At 36.8% G+C, this 23,425-nt stretch overlaps 2 protein-coding genes across 3 annotated transcripts in view; one reads left to right on the forward strand and one right to left on the reverse strand.

Moving 5' to 3' along the window:
* Nucleotides 1-356: 356 nt before the first annotated feature.
* On the reverse strand, nt 357-9,254 carry LOC139452547 (ribonuclease P protein subunit p30-like). Its single transcript, XM_071234062.1, has 11 exons — nt 9,173-9,254; nt 6,661-6,725; nt 6,200-6,259; nt 5,100-5,174; nt 3,709-3,774; nt 3,442-3,531; nt 2,625-2,741; nt 2,141-2,170; nt 1,983-2,020; nt 1,749-1,828; nt 357-523 (listed from the first exon to the last, which is right to left on the reverse strand). Exons 1-11 carry the CDS (start codon nt 9,246-9,248, stop codon nt 357-359), a joined length of 864 nt encoding a protein of 287 aa, XP_071090163.1. The 5' UTR covers nt 9,249-9,254.
* Nucleotides 9,255-9,437: 183 nt separating this feature from the next.
* LOC139452169 (F-box/WD repeat-containing protein 1A-like) overlaps nt 9,438-23,425 on the forward strand; it is a 28,949-nt gene continuing 14,961 nt past the window's right edge. For both annotated transcript variants that reach the window (XM_071233523.1, XM_071233522.1), the window contains exons 1-3: nt 9,438-9,591; nt 20,267-20,495; nt 22,857-23,043. In XM_071233523.1, coding sequence (XP_071089624.1) covers nt 9,526-9,591; nt 20,267-20,495; nt 22,857-23,043 — 482 coding nt within the window. In that variant the 5' untranslated portion in view covers nt 9,438-9,525. The remainder of the gene's footprint in view (nt 9,592-20,266; nt 20,496-22,856; nt 23,044-23,425) is intronic.

Here is a 23,425-nt window from a genome sequence, read left to right on the forward strand (position 1 = left end):
ATTTGATGACGTGTTGCAATGAATAAAGTATGTATGTATTATTTATACTTATTTTTGCGTTTTTAATTCCGTTTACAGTATGCTGTACATTTTTCTCCAAAATATGACCTTTTCAGACAAGTGAGTTTAATATAAATACCAAATTCACATATCACTGCATGCCAACCATATGAAGGATGAAAGTATTGCAGTTCATATAACATTTACGAGATGGCAAAACCAACCAAGGCCCATAGGAAATATGGGATCTGTGTGTCCCGGAATGACCATACAATGCAACTGTGGCGCCTTAGACCACTTGTAATACTTCTATCATAAAGACACGAAATAATGCAAAAAATAACTTGAAAGACTATTTATTTATTCTTTCCCTTTTTCTTCTTCCTTTTCTTCTTCTTGGGCTCATCTTCTGTCCCATCATCTTCAGCCAACACACTACATCCATACTTGTCCATGGTCCACATGTTACCAGACACAGGTAACTTGCTCACAGATATAACAGATTTTGAGATTTTCCTTGATTCTAGAAAATACAATAACATTAGAAAACTTTAAGAGCTTGTCCTGCAGTCTTGTCAGTTTTGAATTGGTCCAAACTAACATATCGTCTTTATTATTAGAGTTAATCTTGTACTAAGGAGCGCATCAAATAGTTACAGTTTGAAAACACACCCCATCCCACTCAGGAAGGAAATATTTAGGAGGTGGTTATTGTGATTTGAAACCTCTTATTGACCAATCAGAATCAAGTATATTTTGCTTTTTGGTTACAAATATGTGCTTGGTCTCTCAAAGTGTGCCAATTAAAGAAACAATTAAAAACTATCCTTGGGAATGAGGGCCAGAATATTCGTCCCCAGCAACCTTCTTTGGTCCTAAGAGGCAACTTGATAGCATCCTAAGACTGTCGTCATAGACCAACATCATGGACCATTGTACACAATATCAATCACTGTATTTTCTGGTCTAGATTCCATTATTTACAGGACACTGTCACAAGCTGGAACATTGCTGAATGCTGAGTTAGGCAACCAACAAATGTGTTTACAAAACAAAATAAACTCATCTTTGGCATGATAAATTATCTTCCCAAGGCAAGGGAGTAAACTGACTGTAAAAGTCCAGTTTCCAACCTTGCCGAACTAGGCTGGAATTATGGAGTTATATCTTGGCTGGACAAACGAGTTTACAAATAGTCCAATCAAATTCTTTTAACGAAATTGACATCTAGTTCGTAAAGAACATGGATTTCTACATGCAGATTTCGGTCGACTGCAGGATTTGCAAAGGGTGTGTTCTGTCAGATATTTTTCCCTATCCTTTCATGTTTTTAAACAAGGTACTCAATGATCTGATGGACCTTTCGAGGTGAGACACATTCTTTTGCAACATATATCTTGATCATCGATCAGATCGTCTTCATCGGGCACCGCCATTTTGTTTGAAGCAATTGCAAGTGATATGAGAGGTGGAATCTGATTGGTCAATAGGTGGTGCATAGAAGTTACATAACTAGTAATAGTCACTAGTGGTGCTACCATGGAACCCAGAAATTCTAGCCTAGTTCGGCAAGGTTGGAAACTGAACTTTTAGAGTCAGTTAATTCCCTTGCCTCGAATCGAATCAGCCACTCCCCATCAAATACTAGGGACCTATCCTGACACAGAATCCCATCTGATATTTTCATAGTAAAGTATGTATACTGACAATGGTAAATGGCTGTTAAAAGACACATTGTGAATACTGACCTGCATGTTTTAATACAGCTCTGCAATTCTTGGCAACAGCATTCTTGGCATTTTCATGATTCAAACCAAACATAAGCCCACTTATATATTGTTAAGGAAACAAAAATAGTACATGAACATTGCAACTAATTTTGAACCACATGCATATATGCAAAATGCATATTTGTTGCCATAAAAAAACATTGTAAGTAATTGCTTTAACTTGTTTATACCATCTATGAAATGAAAAGATACAGGTTGATGACATCATATGGACCTCTCAGCTCCATTGCCTAGAAAAAAGTAAAGTGATTATTATTTAATCTATTGGACGTATGAAACATACAGTCTAAGTTCTCACACTGTTCATGAATCTATACAAAATAGATGCAAAGTAACATGTAATTTCTTACCATTTCACAGCCACTGCTGAGAATTATGTTCTGAAACAAATTTAACAAACAGTTTTAGCATCATATAGTAAGCTTGTTGAATTTCTGTTTCAAGCATCTTGCTTTTATGGAAGTTGCAAAGTTTAATTAGACAATCTAAGGGAGAGTAGTCTTGTATCTTCAAATTATCTCCCCTTGGACATCTTCAGCAAGGTACTCTTTAATATAACAGTGTAAGGTCTTTGAAAGGCATTTAGAAGTGATGCACATTAGGAAGAGAATATATGGATGTCAACTTCTTAATTATGAGGAACACAATGTTTCGGAGTATATGCTTACTCCTTATGAAGAAGTAAGCATATACTCCGAAACGTTGCGTTCCTCATAATAAAGACATCCATATATTCTCTTCCTTTAACAATGTCACTGGTAATTCATATTTTATATTGAAATCTGCAGCTGATGTACGACCAATTTGTTTATCAGTATAGACATAACATCTTACCTTTCCCTTTGTGATCTCTGCCAGGGAAATTGCAGACGATATGACATTTCTCCTCAGTGTTGAATCACGTACAGTAGGACTGTACTTTATTTCAAAATGGATACCTCTTTCAAAAGCCTAGAAAGAAATCAATCTTATTTTGAAAAGTAATGAAATAAAATTGCAAAATAAAATGGATACATTTTGTCTCTATTTTCATTCACACTGCTTCATTTGATTTAATGCCATCTTATCAAATATTATTGTATAAATGGATATTCACCCTCTAAGTGAGGATATTTATTAATACAGACCAAATAAATCTAACACTAATAAGTCCACTTCTCAAACCATAAGAGTATTGTTTATCTGCATTTAACAGACATAAGCTAAAAATAATCTGTAAGCAAAAGGTTTTAAGAAGCTAATGGCTCATGAATTTCAAGTCAAATAAATCTAGTTGAAACATACTATGTGCCTGAGAATCAAGAATATGTATTTTGGTGCATCATCTTATGAGTGAGTGAGTGAGTGAGTGAGTGAGTGAGTGAGTTGGTTTAACGCCGCTTTTAACAGTATTCCAGTTATATCACGGTGGTCAGCTTAATGTGGGAGGAAAGCCCGAAGTGATGCAGGTCTCAGACGTTTACCACTTTGGTGAAACCCACGAGCACAGGTATGGTGCTGACAAACCTAGAAACATAATCGGGGCGAACCGGGATTCGAACCCACAATCATAGGTTTCTGGCGTGTTCAAGGGACGCAACTCTGCACAGCAAATCTCGGCGCCTTAGACGACTGGGCCACCCGTGCCCCCCATCATCTTATGAAGGCATACCATATTTATGGAGGGCTTCTTAAAAAAGTATGGTACTTTCTCTGTCATGTCTACAGAAATGATGTCCACATTAAGTACTGCACAAGCCATCTGAAACAGAATTACAGTGTAATCAATACACAGTTCATCAAGATGTGTTTTGAATGCTTCGTTTTCTAAAGTATCTCTCATATACATGTGAAGTGGTTGAATTTCAAGTTTATGATTCACCAATGAATATAAAATATCATAAAATAGTATAAAATATGATAATATGCCAGGACATACATGAAATGTCTTCTCTGACGTGGGTTCAACTGCCACCAAATCATAGGCCTGTACCTCGGGGGACCCCTGCAAGACATGGAAACAATGAAAGCTAGATTTGGCTCTGAAACATTGTACAAAGAATAAAAGAAGTTGCTTTCCATAAAAAAGTGCCATGTATTCACATTAAATCTGTTGTAAAGCATTTTTTGTCAGGGCGGTCGGGTAGCCTAGTGGTTAAAGCGTTCGCTCGTCATGCCGAAGACCCGGGTTCGATTCCCGACATAGGTACAATGTGTGAAGCCCATTTCTGGTGTCCCCTGTCGTGATATTGCTGGAATATTGCATAAAGCGGCGTAAAATCTCACTCACCCACTCACTCACTCATTTTAGGTCAATTCTGATTGTGCATCCAAACGTTACTAATCCCAACATCATGACACTAAAAAAAACATATAAATTATTGATGGTCCAGTGACTATTTTTTATGTGTTTTAAATCCAATGTAATACATGTATACAGTATATTAAACAAGCAAAAGAATTTGGTATACTATATTAGTTTCATACATGCAATCCCGTTAAAGTGTGCAATTTTATAGAATGTGTAATTATAATATACTCACTGCAAACAGAATTTAAGGATAAACATTATGCCAAGAGTGACTTAGTAGGATCTTACTGATTTCAGGAATGTCACAACGGTTTGCCAAGAATGGGCTTCACACATTGGACCCTAGACTTGCCCAATTCTGTTTGGTCAATTCAATCACATCATGCTTATCTCAATACCACTCATCCCTCCGTCCCCTTATCAAGCTCGCTCATTGATAATCAGTACTTTTGAATGGGATCATGTGCCTATCTAGTTTAAGGATTATTTCCCATAAAATAAACATTCTTCATAGAAATATTATTTGCCAAACACTGTTGGCCATGTCTGTTTGTACCCAACTGGAGCATCAAACCCCAGTCTTCAGTGTAATGAGAGAACACTTAAACCACATGGCTAGGCTGCCAGCCCAGTTTCAGTAACATTTGTAACATTTCTCATCTGCTGTTAGATAGATGAGTTTAATGACACATTCACAAAGTAAAGAAGGGACCACCTACTAATTTCTACAATACTTAATGAAGCATTACAGACAAAAGGGAGTGTGTGAGTGAGTATGGTTTTACGCCGCTTTTAGCAAAATTACAGCATTATCCTGGGGGGGGGATGTCACCACAACTGGGCTTCACACATTGCACCCATGTGGGGAATCGAACCTGGGTGTGACAAGTGAACGCTTTAACCACGAGGCTACCCCACTTATCCCTTGAAGAAAAGAAGACAGACTTGAAACAAGATTCTCTGTAAAGAAATGTTTCTAAAAATATTTGGCTCTATCTAGCATGGCAACAAACACTCACCAGCTTGTGAGTTTGAGAAGGGTCTTCAATAGTAGCAGTCAGTCGACTGAACTGCTCCATGGAACGGCGTTTTTTCTGTCAATAAACAATTTTCTAAAGTAACCAAAATTATAACCGAAGAAATATAGAGAAAATCACGTTCTATGCAAACATTCACACATCTGGTTTCCATGCATGTTAAATTATCATAACTACCTCTTTTTAAAAGACACTACTGCTGGGATCAGTACTTTAAACCCAGCATAACATGCAGGAAATGCAGTATATGGGCACCTATGATGGCTATAAACAAAGCTGGACTCAAACTCAATATCTACATAAATGACGTGAAATATTTTACGAGGCGACAACGCTCGTCGTAAGAGGCGTCAAACAGGATCGGGTGGTCAGGCTCGCTGACTTGGGAGATGCATGTCATTGTGTCCCAATTGCGTAAATCGATGCTCATGATGTCAATCACTGGATTGTCTGCTCCAGACTTGATTATTTACAGACCGCCATCATATAGCTGGAATATTGCTGAGTGTGGCATAAAACAACATACAAACAAACAAAATACTTTACTGCACATTTAATGTGATCTAATAATAATATAGGGATATGATCTAATACTGGTCATGCCAATGGACGAATAGTAGGCCAGAACTCTTTCCAGCATGGTCGTCATGTTCGTCATGTTTAACACAGAATAGAACTGACTAACAAAAGATACTAACTTCTCGCATGATGTTAAAAGCAAAGAGTAGGTAAACATGGTATCAGTAAATAAAATGTAATTAAACATACCATATGTTATAAAGTTTACAATGATTTTTAGGAACGGTATAGTCAAAGAATCTAAAAGAAATCTGGTTTAATACAGGTCCCCAGCAACCTATACTTGTTGTAAGATTCAACTTAATGGATTGGGTGGTTAGGTAGCATGACTTGGTTGATTGCGTGTCATTTTACCTAAACAGTGTGGAATGTTATTCATAATATCAATTACTGGATTTGTCTAGTCCAGACTTGACTATTTACAAGCAAATGTCAAACAGTTGGAATACTGCTGAGTGAGGTGATAAACAACAAACAAACTTAGTAAACAGCTGTGAACCTACCTTCAGGAATTGGAGATCTGATTTTCTCAGCTCATACTTCCTTGGTGTTGGTATTGTGGTCTGCAGGGATAACATCAGTTAACATACATTTGTCATAGTTGTCAAAGATCATTTACTTAAAATGTGTGTCATTACATACATGCAATATCATATTAATATTACAATACAATGGTGGTGAATGGGTCTAGGGTGTTTATCATATAAACATTGAGATATAATACACTGGATAACTGAGGACTTCCAGCAAGCTTGTTGTAAAAGGCGACTAACGGGATCGGGCGGTCAGGCTCGCTGACTTGGTTGATGCATGTCATCAATCCCAATTGTGTTGATCGATGCTCATGATATTAATCACTAGATTGTCTGGTCCAGACTCGATTATTTACAGACCGCCGTCATATAGCTGGAATATTGCTGAGTGCGGCGTAAAACAACAAACCAACCAACCAAGCACACAATACCTGTGAGGCACCTTTTCCTTTAAGGTCCTTCAACAAAACGTTCAGTCCAACACATTCATATCCAACTGTAAGGAACAAAACAATGAGTAAAATATCAGTCATAGATCAGAAGAGTTAACAAGAACTGGAATATGCCATGGCATTTGCTTGATTCCAGGCCTAAGGTAAATTATGAAATCAGTAATTCCCAAATCAGGTTCTTATTTTCATGCCTGATGTTCAAATTTTGCAGTGGTAACTTGCATTTCACTGAAGAGGATTGATAAAGAGAAAACAGTTTTAATACTATGAGTTACATGTTTCACCAGCATTTGAACTGTCTTGATCACCATAGGAGTATTCCGGTTATATCACGGCATCTCAGCTTAATGTGGGAAGAAAGCTTCAAGTGATGAGGATCTCCAACATTTACCATTTTGGTGAAACCCACGAGCGGGTTTGGTGTTGACAAACCTGGAAACAATTGGGGTGAACCGGGATTTGAAACCTCGATCAAAGGGAAACAACTCTGCACAGTGAATTGCAGCACCTTAGATGACTGGGTCACCCGCTCCCCCTTAAAACACCTGACCAAAGGTCAATGGGAGTACTTTAATGTTCAATTCACAAACTCCCATAACATATTCATTATTATTCATGGCGATGACAGAGAGCTTGAGTCTTTAATGAGTTATTGTAATTAATTGTACTACTTGTAATAAGAATAACTTAACACAAATGTCACTCTTTCATCAAATGTCCCTTCTAGACAATTAATGAACTGGAAATCATGAAATTAATGAGCCCAAATGTGTCATGAACAAATTAATGGGAGAAGCCCTTCTGCAGTGAACCTGACATGAGAATGAACAAGATCGATATGTGTCACTGTATTTTTGTAACAAATGCATTTTTAACATCAATTTTATACACACAAACTTCAAGATATAGTTTTCCCCCCAAGGCCTAATGAGCCATTACTTTATAATGTATTGAATACTTACACCAACACTATGTTTGACTTTAAAAAACATTAGAAAAAGACATTTTGTATGAGAAGAATGCCAAAGCCTTAAGTAAATAAGTTTAGGAGTTGCAGTTGAAGCAAACTTTTCCTGCTACATGGTCCTTCTTGAGTCACAAAATATTATAGTTACATGTACTTAAATGGTATCATTTGTTAATGACCTGAGCATACTGAATTGAAAAAAACAAATTTTGTTGTTGGTTGTGTTGGTAGTGAAAGTGGTAAACCAAACCCTGGGGATCGAACCCCGGACCTTCCGCTCTCTGGGCGGACGCTCTACCACTAGACCACGGAGGCGGTCGTAGATATTGAGTAGTATATATTTGCAGATATCTAAATATATACTGATTGTGTATAATTACAGAATAACCTACGTGCAAAAGTAATTATGGAATATCTGTACCAAGTGAATAAAGTTAATAATGTCAATTAAATAAAAGGTCGATGGGGTATTCTTCATCATTTTCCTCATACTGCATCTCATTCTGGATCTTATAACCTATATGGCAATGTTTTTCACCAGTCAATGTTGGTGACTTTTTCAAGCAATGCCATTTAGTCTTATTCCGGCCGTCACGCTGGACATGGTATTTTTATGGGTGCAGGCTAAAACGGCACCTCAGCAAAACCTCACCAATTTCTCAGGCAAAAACAGTACCTGATTTGGTGAAAACAGCTACCAATTGTCGAGCGAAAATGGCACCTCTATTTTTAATAACGATAAGAACAATTTAAGTAGTAGTATATATATGCTTTATGATGTTATGTTGTAGTACATGTTTTTTCTTGGGCGGGGACATGGACTCTTATCCGCAGAAACATTCTTGTGATGTTGGCTGCCGGCAGAAAGGTAACATATACATGAAATATCTATAAAATTACTATTTATTTTCTATTTACTAAAATAAATATTTAAAAAATAGTATACCTGTTGTCCGAATTCTTGACATTTCCCCCAGACTCAGTTTCAGCTAACATTGAGTAAATTGCCTTTATTTTACTTCAAAGCATGTTATGTTTTCACAATAAGTTTAGTTGCACCTCCCTTTCAGAGTCAGCGAGTAAATTAAGAGTAGAGGCTAGTTCCTAATGTAAGCTTGTTTTAACATTTCACAATTATTTGTGTTCATTCATGTACTTCAGTACCAAGGTAAAACAAAATAAGGTGCCGTTTTAGCCGAGGTGCCGTGTTCGCAATAACCCATTTAGATTATGGACAATATTTTTGGTTATTTCACTACTTGAGCTCCAGGAACATGTTTATTATCTTACAGTCTTTTAAAGGTGGTGTTTACAACTACAAATAACCAGCTACAATATGCTACTCCCCAAATAATGGCACGGATCAACTCGTAGACGGATGGTGCTGATGATACTGAGGAGAGAAATGTAAAAAACGTGATGATGTCCCACGAGAAATAACTGTCCATTAACACATAATGACTAATTATTTCATATCTACAACATCAGAATATGGATAGCGACGAAACAGACGATGATTGGTACGTTTTATTGCCATTGTCAGGGCATCCTTGGTGGTTTCATCTTCTGCAGCAAGGCAAAGATCTGAAAATGCCGCCATGTTTGTTTGAAAACCGGAAGCATGAACACATGTGCTCGATCCTGTCCTAATGACTGAAAATTGTTTAACCTTAATTTTTCAAATGTACATTTCTTTGCTATTCAGAACTCACAAGATCCTGAGGGAAATTGATAGATATTTCCAAAAAACACATCTCGCGTGAACGAGAAAGGTGACGTCATAGATCCTGTCCCTAATATGGGAACAATCTACAAGGGTGGATGCTGAATTTCGCCCGATTTTCTAAGCACATACTCTCTTTCTTCGTATAGTGAACATGTCATCTATGGAAACAACAATGGAAACATGTAGTTCTATAGATGATAGGCCCGATGAGAAAAGGGTAAGGCCGATAAAACGGTAACAAAGAGTCACTAATCGGTTATTTCTGGACGCCATTTTTAGAATGTTCTGAGATGTCTTGGCTTGTCAAATGGAATCGACCTGTTTTGTCTGCCTATATATATTATTATGGTCTTCTTATTTTCATCTGCTTTGTGGGTGTTGATTATCAAGACATCTAAATATTAAGAATACTTTATGAAATATGAGCAACGCCCCTAAATCGGTCTGTGTAAATATTTGAGGAAGTGAAACTTGGATTTTTGACAGGTGAGCATCCACATTGTCAAAACTGGCTGAACGAACGTAGTTGTAAGAAACATGTTATTCCAGTGATGTCAATATCTTGAACAAATAATAACTTCAATATTCATATGAGAAAAGTTTGATTATTTGGTTTTGTGAGCCACTGGTAAGCATGGTAAGTTGAATATTCATGAAAATTGTGTGTAACCTCTGATGGTGACCAAAATGACATGCTTGTCACTGTTAGTACAATATTAAGTTATTAACTTTACACATTTTGTTTGCATGTGAAATAGAAATATTTATAATGCCGCATGCAAGTTTGGTGCAGGAAAAATAACCCACTGTTCCATCATGTCTACTCTGGATTGGTTGTCCGATTCAGTTACTTGCAGACCACCGTTGATAATACTGTATTACTGCTAACTTCAATGTTAGACACGACCACTTGTCCAAGATTACCTAAAATCGATCTAGACTAGCTGTTTTTTCTTAAGGTTTTATTATTTTATATAAACAACTTATCCAAAATGTGCTGTGGACTTGTATATGTTCAAAGGTGTCTACCCCTTTTAACAACATTCGCTCATTCTTATCTTCATGATCATCAAACAGGGATTCAGATCGCCCTTGTCATCAGCCATAGTTCGACTTCAATATTGGGGTTAATATTACACACTGATTATAATCACACTCCATTTTTTACCTTTTTATAGACATGAGGATTTACAATTTCAGTTACATCCTGTTACGCGAGCTGCTAGGTATATGTTTTTATAATCAGGGATTAATATGATTAAGTTTGTCGCATGTAATTGTCTGGTAAATTGAGACGGAAGAAGAATTCCGCTCTAAACATGTTTCTTTCATAATCTACCGGTGATACAGTTAAAAAAATATCCACTTTAAGAACTCGAAGGACTTTGAGGGGCGAGGGGTAGCCTAGTGGTTAAACCATTTGTTCATCCCTCCATATGAAAATATTACAGAACCAGGAATAATGTTTTCTGATATGTTGTTAATCCATTTGCTGCTGTTTCTAAATACATTCAAAATCAAAATAGTCATAAAAGTAGTCACTTAGTTCTTTTACTGCTTATTTTTTACATATGGAAGAGTTTGACAAGATTACAGATCAGTGATCGAGCAAAAATGCTTCCAACAGTCCTGCCTTGTTGATCGAAAGAGCCTAATGATGTACAAAAGTCAAATAACAACAAATGTGACTTGTGCAAGTTAAGTAAGGCATTGATATTGATATATGTATCCATTAGGGGTGAAACAGTACAGCAAGGATACGATAAGTATCATGATACATAGGTCATGATACGATACATATTGTGACACACATTTTTGCATATTTATAAATATTTCAGAGCAGGTTCAAAAGTTAAAGCTAGCTGTAGACACATGTTCATAGCAGCTATTTTAAGTAGAAACTTGAAACCCTAATTACCAGTTACTTACGACACATTTCTTGATATTTGACTGCCTTAAACATGTTAAACAAGTAGTCAGTAATTTCTTTTAGCAAGTGTATCGTCTTGTATCGATACAGAAAAAAAACATATGAATGTATGATGTATTGTTTCACTCCCAGTATCCATTCATTGTCAACCATAAGGTTAGTTTCAGGTCATCCAAAGCAGTAATGTGATCGTGGTTGAAATTTTCCGTAAATAATATTCAATAAAACCAATTAAAACATAAGACAGATATACAATGAACAATTTTTATAACCAAATAGTGTAATAACAGGCTGACGTACAAACTTCAGTATGTATTCGTAGATGTCTCCTTTTCAGACTACACTACAATACCTTTTGAGGTTTGTTATTATATTTATCAAGCTTGTTGTTGTTTACATGAAGTATACTGAGAACTTAGTGATTAGAATGTTCGAATGTGTTTTTTACCGTACATGTTCATGATTTTTCTTTTAAGGATCATATAAACTGCACATGAATTTATATATTTTTCTTATCAGGTCAGTTTTGAAGTTTTAGCCATTTCCCAAATGGTGACCATCATGATTATTGAACTTGAGTCAAGGAGTCCTTTTCATAACCCTTTAATAAGGCTTTATATTAAGATTTAGGATTCACAGGTTGGTGGGGTAGCCTAGTGGTTAAAGTGTTCACTCATAACCCTGAAGAACCGGGTTCGATTCTCCACATAGGTACAATATGTGAAGCCCATTTTTGGTGTCGCACAGTTGATATTGGTGGAATATTGCTAAAAGTGGCTTGAAACAATAGTCATTTGATGCAGATACAATGGGACATGGAACACCTCATGGACCCTGGGTATATGTTTAAGTTTTATAACCTTAATCAATCAAGCCCAAACTAATTATCCTTAATTTCACACAGGGCACTATTTTTATGCAATGTCTGGTAGTCATGGTAGTCGGTAGACTAGCCTGGAAATGGGCACTGAACATGAAGCCATACCCCTGTTACACTCATTTATAACAGACCTTTTTCATGTACAGATTTTTGTAGCAAAAGGTTTGGTCTGTGGGTCTTTAATAACAATAAGAATTAAATGTATTGTAGAGGATTTATTTAATCATCTTAGCGTTGATGAAGGTGATTAAAAAATGACCATTTATTGAGGGTAACGGAAATTATTATTTTAATTATAAAAATCCTTTGGATTATTTTTATTATCAAAGCAATATTTACCGTATTTGGTATAAAAAAAACCTTGTCCCCAAGGCCTTAATGATTTGTACATCCTTGTATATGAGCCGCTACCCCTCTATTTCCCAGTCCAGTTTTATCCATGCAACATCTTTAAGTGGCATTTTGGAAACTAGTTTCTTTCATCTCTCAATTAAATGTTTCACTATCCTTGAAAACCATACCAAATCCTATAGCAATCTTCATAACCAAAACGATCTGCTGTAATGTCTTATTACTAAAACAAGAAGTGTTATGAAATTGAAAATTTATTTTTGACATATGATCTTTGTGTTTACAAAAATGCTTTGGTGTTAACTCATTTGATAAAACAATGTATGTCTTTTGTTTGCACAAAGTATCATGATGCATGTTATGACATCATGATAAGGTTTTTTTTGTTCTTAAGGTTCTGAGGGTTATTGAGTTCTGAGGGTTATTGAGTTCAAAAGACCTTTGGAGTAATCTCTACTTTTGATCTTGGGATGTATGTACTGTGTACTGATTCACTGCATATAGATGAACATCCAGGGATAATTATCAGTGTTAGAAACAAACAGTTTTCGCCCACTAGTCCTTATAATGATAACATATAGCAAAACCCTTAAAAAGAGCAAATTTCTACTAGTCCTTATGATACCTTTACCATTGGGCAGTTTGGCAAGGACTACAGGACTAGTGCCAATTTCTAACGCTGATTATGTTGTTGGGTGTTGGGGTAGCCTAGTAGTTAAAAGTGTGACGATGAAGACCCGGGTTCAATTCCCCACACGTGTACATTGTGTGAAGTTCATTTCTGGTATCCCCTCCTGACGTGATGTTGCTGGAATATTGCTAAACGTAAAACCATACTCACTCACTAGTGATGTTGAACTGATCATTTTATGTACCTATGCACTGAACATGCTGAAGAGTTAATCACCATTGATTCCTTACTGAATGGCTTTCATTGAAATTCATAATCCAGAGAAAGCATTACCTTACCTTTCCTGGACTCTTGACCCTAAGGGCAGTGACCCATAACACTTTGCATCATTGCCCCTGGAGTGAACCACATCTGTCAGTCAGGGATGATTTACTAGGTCATAGGTCAGCAATTGCAAGGCTAGATATCAGCAGCTTCACTTGAAGTTGGATGAAGAAGGTTACAGGTGAAAGATTGCTATGTGTGCAGGTAAACTAACTATGCTAACTGAAGAATTTGTTGGATTTCATTTTGATGGTAGCATTGAGAGACTATGGTGTTATAACACAGTGTTTGAAATTTATGAAAGACAAGGGCTCCTTCACAGTTAGGTATCTTGATTCAGATACTGTAGCACAAAAAGACTGAAGGATCTCAGGACCCCGATAATTTCCATTGATTTGTCTTGGATTCTGAACTTTGTATTCCTAGGAAGGCAACTAGGGAGAAAAAATGTTATTCTGTTCAATATTGGGATTGTTTTGAGTTCTCATTTCCTTCAATCAAGAGGTATTTTATCATTGTATTTTGAGTTACATTCAATGCAGTTGTATAAAACTAAGCTTTAAAACCTTTTCCACTCTATTGATCCAGTTATCAGTGAAGTACAGGTTACATCTGAAAAGACATAAAATTAGTTTATTACTTGAATTCGGAAATTTATAATTTAATTCCAATTTGAATTCTTTTAGTGACATTTGCTGCTTATTTGGGGTAAAATATCAGCCCCAGAGCAGATCTAGAGCAATCCCTGACTTCTAACATTAATGATTATGCTTGCTTGCCTCGAACATACAAATAATATGAAGGGAAAGAAAGTATCCCTAGTTAGGGAGCTGGTAAATTTCTGTATTTTAAGTTGACCTACCCCAATGTTATAAGTTGATCCCCAGATTCAAAACTATGGCAGGGAATCTCAATGATACGGAACTCTTTAATTTAGAACATTGCTTTACATAATGGAAGCTGTTATCCGTTAAATTTGTCAGGATTATAAAATTTCATTACGGCCATGAGTACTGTTTATTGACGTGTTTGATTTATGATGACAAGTTATGTATGATAGTGTTCTGGCAGTAATACACATCCCCTAGTCTGTTAGTCTGAGACTAGTGAAAATCTAGACAGTTTAGTTATTTTCTCCCAAAATTTCGTCATGGTACATACCCACTGGTCCGAAAAGAGTGAGTGAGTATGGTTTTACGCCGCTTTGAGCAATATTCCATCAACATCATGGCGGGTGGGGGACACCAGAAATGGGCTTCACACAATGTAGCTATGTGGGGAATCCAACCTAGGTCTTCCGAGTGACGAGTTGAAGCTTTAACCACTAGGCTACCTGACCGCCCCGGTCCAAAAAGAGCTGTGAACTAGTGGGATTTGACAGCCCCCAGGTCGAAATTGTTGAAGTACTTGATAACCTTGTTTACATGTAGTATTTGAATCTGAACATGCTAAATCTTTTAATTTCCAAAATAAGGAGTCCATGACTTCAAGCTTAATGAGAAACAATGTATGAAAAAGGTGGAAACAAGTATCTTGATATTAAAATGAAGCTCATTAGATCCTTACAAAGTCTAGCTCAAATTTATTGTTAGGGTTAAGTTCCCCTCAGTACAGACATGTTTATCCATAATAAGGAAACCACACAAGACTTCTTGAATTACTGTTACACCTATCTGTGATGTGTGCCCATGTTAAGGATTGTGACAGTCAGGGAATTAGACTGATTTGCAAGTGTGAGCATTGTCACTTCCTCCTGTGCACTTCCCTCGTCTGACCCCATTAGGTGCTCGCAAGTCTTCATGTTGGAGGAACATATGGCTTGGCTTCCAATGGAGGAAGTGAACTCATTCTAGTTTTTAAGAGAATGTATATTTTTCGCATGCCCTAACATCTGCAGAGTGAAGAATGTTTTGAGGTCGCTTTATGGTGACTTTACAAAATTTCTTCTTCTTTGACTGAATCTTGAGAAAAAGAATTCTCATGAGTACTTTGATATTGGTACTTGATATATTTAATTATTCAGGTTTAAAACTGTATACATCTTGTACATGATATATATTCTAAATAATTTCTGTATTCAGTCTGATGTTACTATTTGAAGTATGTTAACATACTAAACATTGTGAAAATCATTGATTCTACTTGTTGGATGCTACCTGTGAAGATCCGGGGTAGAAAAGGTCTTCAGCAACCCATGCTTGTCTTAAGAGGCGACTAGCGAGATCGGGTGGTCAGGCTCGCTGAATCGGTTGATGCGTGTTATCGTATCTCATTTGCGTGGATCAATGCTCATGATGTCAATCACTGGATTGTCTAGCCAAGAGTTGATTAATTTCAGACCGCCTTCATATAGCTGGAATATTGATGACTGCGGCATTAAACAACAAACAAACAAAAACTTGTTGGATGCCCTTGTGAGATTTCAGGGTTAGAATAGGTATCTGGCGACCTATGCTGCTCATTCTTTCAATCACTGGTTCAGTGTGTGCCCAAACTTTTGAGTCTACTAGTCCAACCTGTGCCTTGATGTTATTTTCAGTAGATGTTGGTGTTAATTTTTGTATTTATTAACAAAGCTTACAAGACTGGGCTACAGACTAGTGGATACTGTCACTAACTGCTGGTTTCTTTGGTCCAGACTGGATTATTGCCAACATCATATTGCTCGAATATTGCTGAGTGCGACATTAAACAACAAACAAAATTTACTGGATTGTTGTCTGAATATTTTGTCTAAAAATCTAGACTTAAAATGATATACAGCATTGAAAGAAAATCATGGAATCCCCTTTTTAGAAATGAAATATTTAGAGGATTCCTAGAATAAAATACTCTCAGCGTTAGAAATTGGCACTAGTCCTATAGTCCTTGCCAAACTGCCCAATGGTGATGGTATCATAAGGACTAGTAGAAATTTGCCCTTTTTAAGGGTTTAACCTTTATGTTATCATTATGAAGGACTAGTGGACGAAAACTGTTAGTTTCTAGACCTTTATAAACTCTACTAGTAAACCTCAAAATGCTCAAGGACCTCTTGGCCCATTAATTATGTTTCAAAAGACTGATTCTTTTTAATACCTGGAACATGAATCACATGATCTTGGGTATGAATAAGTTTGAGGTCAATATTTTTGTTATAAGTTGTCATACAGGGGTGTGAATAGTCAATGCATGACTTGCGTGACTGATTACCTGAGATTGCCAGTAAGAACCATAAAATCGGCTTCATTTGTACAGACAACCTTAAAATTTAGACCTTTAGTCAATTTTGATAAAATATTTGTAACAAGTACTAAATATTCAAAGCTTTTGATCATGTTTTAGGACCTGTTCTTTGATGGGTTGATCAGATTACCATGTAGCAACATATTAAGAAGTCATGGAGGGTCTGTTTAGAGTTTGTTAAACAGGATGCAAATTGCTGCATCATCTCTGACCAAGACTCGAAGTAGACACAGAAATAAGAAAGCATTACTTGTGGGATGTAAACAGATGCTCTTCAACATAAGTATTGTGAAAATTAAAACACAGCATGTTAGTTTCATTTGAATATGTGAGTTTGGGACAGTTTTCAATCTGGGATTTGTGAAGATCAGGAGTATGTGTCCATGGCACTGAAATTTGAACACGTCAAACTTGGTCTAAGGATCTCTGTCTTACTCAGAGAATTTAAACTTTTTATAAAATCTTTATTAATTAAAACATGGACGTTGCACATTTCTGTCAGTTTGGAATGTGCAGCGACATTGATAAGGTTTCAATGCTGTGACATCATAATTTAATGAAAAGTTTCGGCAACGCTCCCATTCTGCTCTGCTTTGACATGTCATAAAATGAGAATAAAGTCCATTTTCTTTGATAATATATTTTTGATGGTGTAGACTTTGTCAGATTTTCAGAGTCACTGCTTCATATCTTGACTCACAATATGTCATTAGAACACTACCATACATGCCAATTATGCGGGGATTTTTTAGATAATGCTGCAAGGCTTGTTCTGGTTAACCAAGTTAGCCACCAGCAGCAGCTGGATAATGGATATATCAAATATCAGAGGAAGGATTTAGTATAAAACTTGCCAAGATATTATCTTTATGAAAAAACAAGTTAATGGAATGACATTAGCAATTTCACAGTTTTGAGTCTGTATAGTTTAACCATGGACGTACTGTTCATGTATAGGGCCACTGGCGGCAGTGATTTATCCAGGCTTGTTGTGTGCTCAGAGGCCGATATTCAGACACAAGCCTGCAGCTCAGATTGGAATTACAAATTTCCCATTCCATTTATTTATAGTTATTACCACTATTACAGCTTTATATACAGACTTATATTTCACTGATAACAGGACCAATAAGAAGGGTTAAAAAAACTTCTGTGCTTAGTTTAACACCATTACATTGATTGCAATACCTCTCATTTTGAAACTTTTAACGAAAAAATCCAACTTCAAAGAGTTTTAACCAGTTTACCTGCCAAGCACAGTTTGAAATAGATGCTTGCCCGAAGGCAAGTGGCAGGTAGATCTTGTGTTAGGCCTGCAGGTTTAAATTTGTGAGGGTCCTCCTTACAGCCTGCAGTAAATTTACATGTTGATTTATTTGTCACAGTAATTTGTGTAAGCTGCAGTTTTGTTTTTTTCTAATTGAGGGTCTGCAGAGCTTATTCAGGGCCTCCTGCTCCTTGAGTCTGTGGGTGCTGATTACAGCGTGGCAGAGCACTTAGCTTTGTCAAAATGCCTTCCAAGCTCAAGATCAGCTTTTGGTTATTTGGGTATTTTTATGCAGGGTTTGGTTTTGATAAGGTATCCACAATTTTTAGAGGGTATTCAAATTTTTGTACCCACCTGTTTCTTGACATTTGGGTATTTTAACCTGTTTCATAACAATTTCTGTAAATTATTTAAAACTAACAATAGTAGTATACCCGTCTGCTTGCAGCTCCGGGAAGCCATTTTGTTTGCAAAACCTAGCGTTGACTTTGAAAGAAAGGCACCATTATTTTATCACCAACTGTTTAAGATACGTTGACTGGTCATGAGATGCATTTCAATTGGAATCAATCCGTATTTGAGTGTGTTTGTCACAAGTTTTTCCCACTAACTGTCGGTACGTGAACTTCGCAATGGGCTGATAGTGATACTCAATCACTTTATCTGACAGTTGTAACATACACAATCATTTTACATAAGTTATTATATGCTCATTAGTTTTTTTTCAATAGCATATTTATTTTTGTTATTGCGTATTTGATACGCTAGGATTTGTCTGCATATTTCAGTTTATTTAATGCATATTTTATGCAAATACGCAGCGTATTTTGAGCTCTGACCTTGAAAAGTAGACTTAAAACCATGTTAGTTGCTCTCTTTAAATGTCATTGACATGATTTAAAATATTATTTTGAAAGGCTTTTCAAGTTGTTTTTGACAATTAACAGTCAAGCTGTGCTGTGGATATAAGACTTCAACATTTCTAGCATGAAAGTCGAACACTGCAGCGATAGAAACCAACAGTTTTAGTCCACCAGTCCTTATAATGATGTAGCAAAATCCTTAAAAATGGCATATTTCTACTGGTCCCTATGACATGTATGATACCTTAACTATTGGGCAGCTTGGCAATCACTACTAGACTAGTGCCCATTTCTAACGCTGCACTGCCTGATGAATGCCTGGTGTAATGAAATTTTTATTGACTGGCGAACCCCTTGGTGAAACATTAGCTGTGTATGGTGTATGTACTAATCACATGGTTGATGGTACATGGGATACTTGACAGTCTAGCAAGGTGATCAATAGCCGCAGATAAGATGATTACTATCTCTGCCAAGCCTATTCTTCATTATGTTAGCTTCCGTAATAGCCGTATTCATCATCCCTTTGTTATTAGGAAAATTTGATTTCTAATATCGGACACTCCTCTTATTATGAAAAAGAGAAGAAATCTCATTGTTGTTGCGTGGTCATGCGTGACAGTGATTGACAACCCAGAGATCCAATTTGATCCTGGGTCACAACAAGTAGAGCATGTGTGGACAAAGGGTAGTTGACCACCTTTCAACTGCCCAGTGATGACCATTGGTCAGGTGCATTTCATTGACGACATTGAGGTGTGTAAACCTTACGTGCCTGTAATAGACCCAGCTGCTCTTAGAATACAAGCAACTCTATGTTGATTATGTCAACATTGTGTAAGGTCTTTGCTCCATTTAGATTTGCTACATGTTCAGGGTTTCAAACTTGCTGGCTTTGATGATTACTATGGTGTTTTTTGCTGCTTAGTCATGAGAGCGTGTTCAAGGAAGTTGACAATCCCTGCAGTTAACCCTGACCAGAGTATTCAAGTTAAGCTACAGTCATCGTTGACCATGAGAATAAGCATGATATTTATAGACGTAGGACTACAATATCTTTTGTCATAAATTGTGACTTTGTCAATTGTTTTAGTTCGAGTGGGAGAGTTCTTTACCTGTTGACACTAGTACTTTTGAGGTCGTCTCACCTGTTCGTGTTTGTGTAGCAACAGATTTATCATTTAGAAAAGTATATAGTTGATGTCCAGTGCAATGAGTTGCATCATTCTTGTGACTTACACATTGTGTTTGCCAAGTCAACATTATTAAACTTGGGAGAGAATTCCAGGCTCAGGATGGTATCCAAGTCATCAAAAGTGAAGTTCACCAAATCCACATTCAGTGTTGGTCAACACAGTTTAAAAGAAATATTTGCAGTGAAGAAGTTAAAAATCATAATACCCTGTTTTGCCTTTCTCCAGGCAGAGAGTGCAGCTGTTGTGAAGAGTTCTACGAAGATGATGCCAGAGTATTCCGAGAAGTTTTTACAAGAGAGAGATATTTGTACCACACAGTTTGAGAAATGGACTGAATATGAACAAATTGCATTTGTTGAACATTTATTATCACGGATGTGTCATTATCAACATGGACAGATTAATGCTTACCTTAGGCCCATGCTACAGCGGGATTTTATCACAGCACTTCCAGGTAAGGAAAAGCATTTTCATATCACTTATTGTGGTCCAGAGTGTACTAGGGGGTGAACATCCGTGAAGATCCGGGGTAGAATAAGTCTTCAGCAACCCATGCTTGCCGTAAAAGGTGACAGTGCTTGTCAATTGGTTGATGCATGTCATCATATCCCAACCGCGTTGATCGATGTTCATGATTTGAATCACTGGATTGTCTGGTCCAGACTTGATTATTTACAGACTGCTGTCATGTAGCTGGAATATTGCTGAGTGCAATGTTAAACAATAAACAAAAAAAGAAAGATACTAGGGGTGAAACGATACATCAGTGCTGTGTGAGTTTTTGATATGTGTTTTTTTGTATCAATACTTGACGATACATTTGTTAAAATTCATTACTTACTACTTGTTTAATGACCCCATCCCAACCCTCAGCATTTTTGGCAATCAAACATTGCAAAATGTGTTCTTATAAGCTTTTCAAATTCACTACTAAAAATAGTCACTATCATGATTCTATATACATGTATCTACAGATAACTTTTGAAGCTGCTCTGAAATATTCATACTTTTGACCTTTCCATGTGATTTGTGGTAAATATGCGTTTCGCAGCGTATTGTGACTTTGCTGTATCGTTTCAACCCTAGAGTCTACACTTTCTGGTTGAATGTTAACCAACATGACAGCCAGAATGCTATGAACCTGTGAAACCTGAGTGCAGACAATTTGGGAAACATACTACTATTGTTGCTGTGTACTCATGATGTATGAGTTGTATTATATTGATATGGTAGTCATTGACTTTGTGAAATTTAAAGTATCACGATACTTTGGAGTGTTTGTGACACATCCCACTCCTAACCTCTGTATCTTCTTTAGTTCAATGATTACTACCGTATTTGCCGTAATAAGCGCCCTTCTCTAATAAGCGCCCACGGCGATATTTGCTAATATATTGGCAAGTGAACAATCCCAATTAGCACCCCTTCCAATTGATCAATGTACACAAGACTTATATATTCGTGTATAATACGCGCACATGTGATATATACACCCTAAATTATGGGCAATTAATTTCAGGAAAAATATGTCGTATATAAACAGTTCAGGCTGTCAGCATAAACCACGAAATTTATCTTTCAACTCTGTTTTTTTCCACCAAAATAATATTCTAATAAGAGCCCCCTATTTCTATTTTTGAGAGTGCCCTGGGCGCTTATTACGTGGAATACGGTATTCATGGATATTACTAGGTGGGGCCTTTGTTCTTTTTGCCCCAAATTTGGAGACAGGCCCACATTTTCAAAGATAATTGGGCATATGTGCTATATGGGCCTGTGTTGGCATACCTCTGGAATATTTGAAATTTCCGCTTAAAGCATGTAAAGGGCCGAATTCCTTGACTGAACCCTGCTTCTTTTTGGTAGGGTCGAATTGAGATGAATTAGAGGGCCTAGAAGCTACATGACTTAATTACATCGAACCTTGTCATAGTTGACTTGTTAATAATATTAGTATTCAGATATTTTTTGCAGATTAATGTGTTGTATATTTTTGGAAATTTCAAAAATGAATATGAAAGGTATTGTTGAAATTCATTGTGGATAGTTAGAGTTTTGTTGCATTAAATAGGAACTGTCAAATGGCTCCATTTTATGAAATGTATTCACAATTACATGCTGTAATCATGGTTACAGGTAAACATACATGTATGTTATGGCAGTGATATTTAATCAATAACATCAATTACCAATGAATCTGCTATTCAGTTTTTCGAGTAATCATGACAGCATAACACTTTCCCTGTTTACAAGACAAATAATAATTGATTTCAACACTGAAATCCAATTCTACAGTCATTTGTTTTAATCTTGATAAACAGTGATAAAAAAAAAATTCTTTTCAGAAAAGCTGAAAATTGAGTAATGTTTTTCATTTCTTTGTGGGTTTTCAGGGCTTGATTTAAAAAACTTGATTTAACTTGCACCTGGTGCATGTTGCCATATCAACCTAGTTGAACCAGATAAAACCAGGTTGCACTCTGGTCCCATCCATAGATTTATGAAAGTTGAAACTAGCACGTAATCTTGAAGGACCCACAGTTGAATGACATCATGCCCACCAAAAGCATGACAAATTACACCTAATACAGGGATTATTGATGTCGTAGGGTAAGTAAAGCTCTGAGGTAGTGAGTGAGTCTGATGTTGTGTGGACATGTAAGGGTTAGACACAAATTTGAAAGTTTTTGACATGTACTTGGTGCATATAGACATAAATATTAGGTTGCATTGTTCAATAATAGGTTGCACTGGTGCATGTATATAGCTAAACTGAGCCCTGGTTTTAATGTCAGCATGGTATGTGTGTTTGTAGCCAAAGGTCTCGACCATGTGGCAGAGAACATCTTGGGCTATTTGGATGCCCCCTCGCTGTGTGCGGCAGAGCTGGTGTGTAAGGAGTGGTACCGTGTCATCTCAGAGGGCAACCTATGGAAGAAACTCATAGAACGCAAAGTGCTGACAGACAGTCTGTGGAAGGGACTAGCAGACAGGAGAGGATGGTAGGTTACCTTATGTTTGTTTGTTTACATTCAGCTGTAGACGGGGTTACCTAGTGCATTAGACTCGTGAAGGTCCGGGTTAGAATAGGTCTTCACCAACCCATGCTTGCCGTCAAAGGCGACTATGCTTCTTGTAAGAGGCTACTAACGGGATAGGGTGGTCAGGCTTGCTGACTTGGTTAATGCATGTCATCGTATCTCAATTGTGTGGATCGATGCTCATGATGTCAATCATTGGATTGTCTGGTGCAGATTTGGTTTTCAGACCACCTTCATATAGCAGTAATCATAATTTTGTCCACAGTTGTTTTTGTGTCGAGATATTTTCTTAAATTCAGAGATATTGAACATATTTCTTTTCACATTGCTTTCAATACAATAA

This window comes from Haliotis cracherodii, unplaced genomic scaffold, assembly GCF_022045235.1.
Source record: "Haliotis cracherodii isolate W230 unplaced genomic scaffold, xgHalCrac1.p SCAF_9, whole genome shotgun sequence".
In the NCBI taxonomy this organism is placed as follows: Eukaryota; Metazoa; Mollusca; class Gastropoda; order Lepetellida; family Haliotidae; genus Haliotis; species Haliotis cracherodii.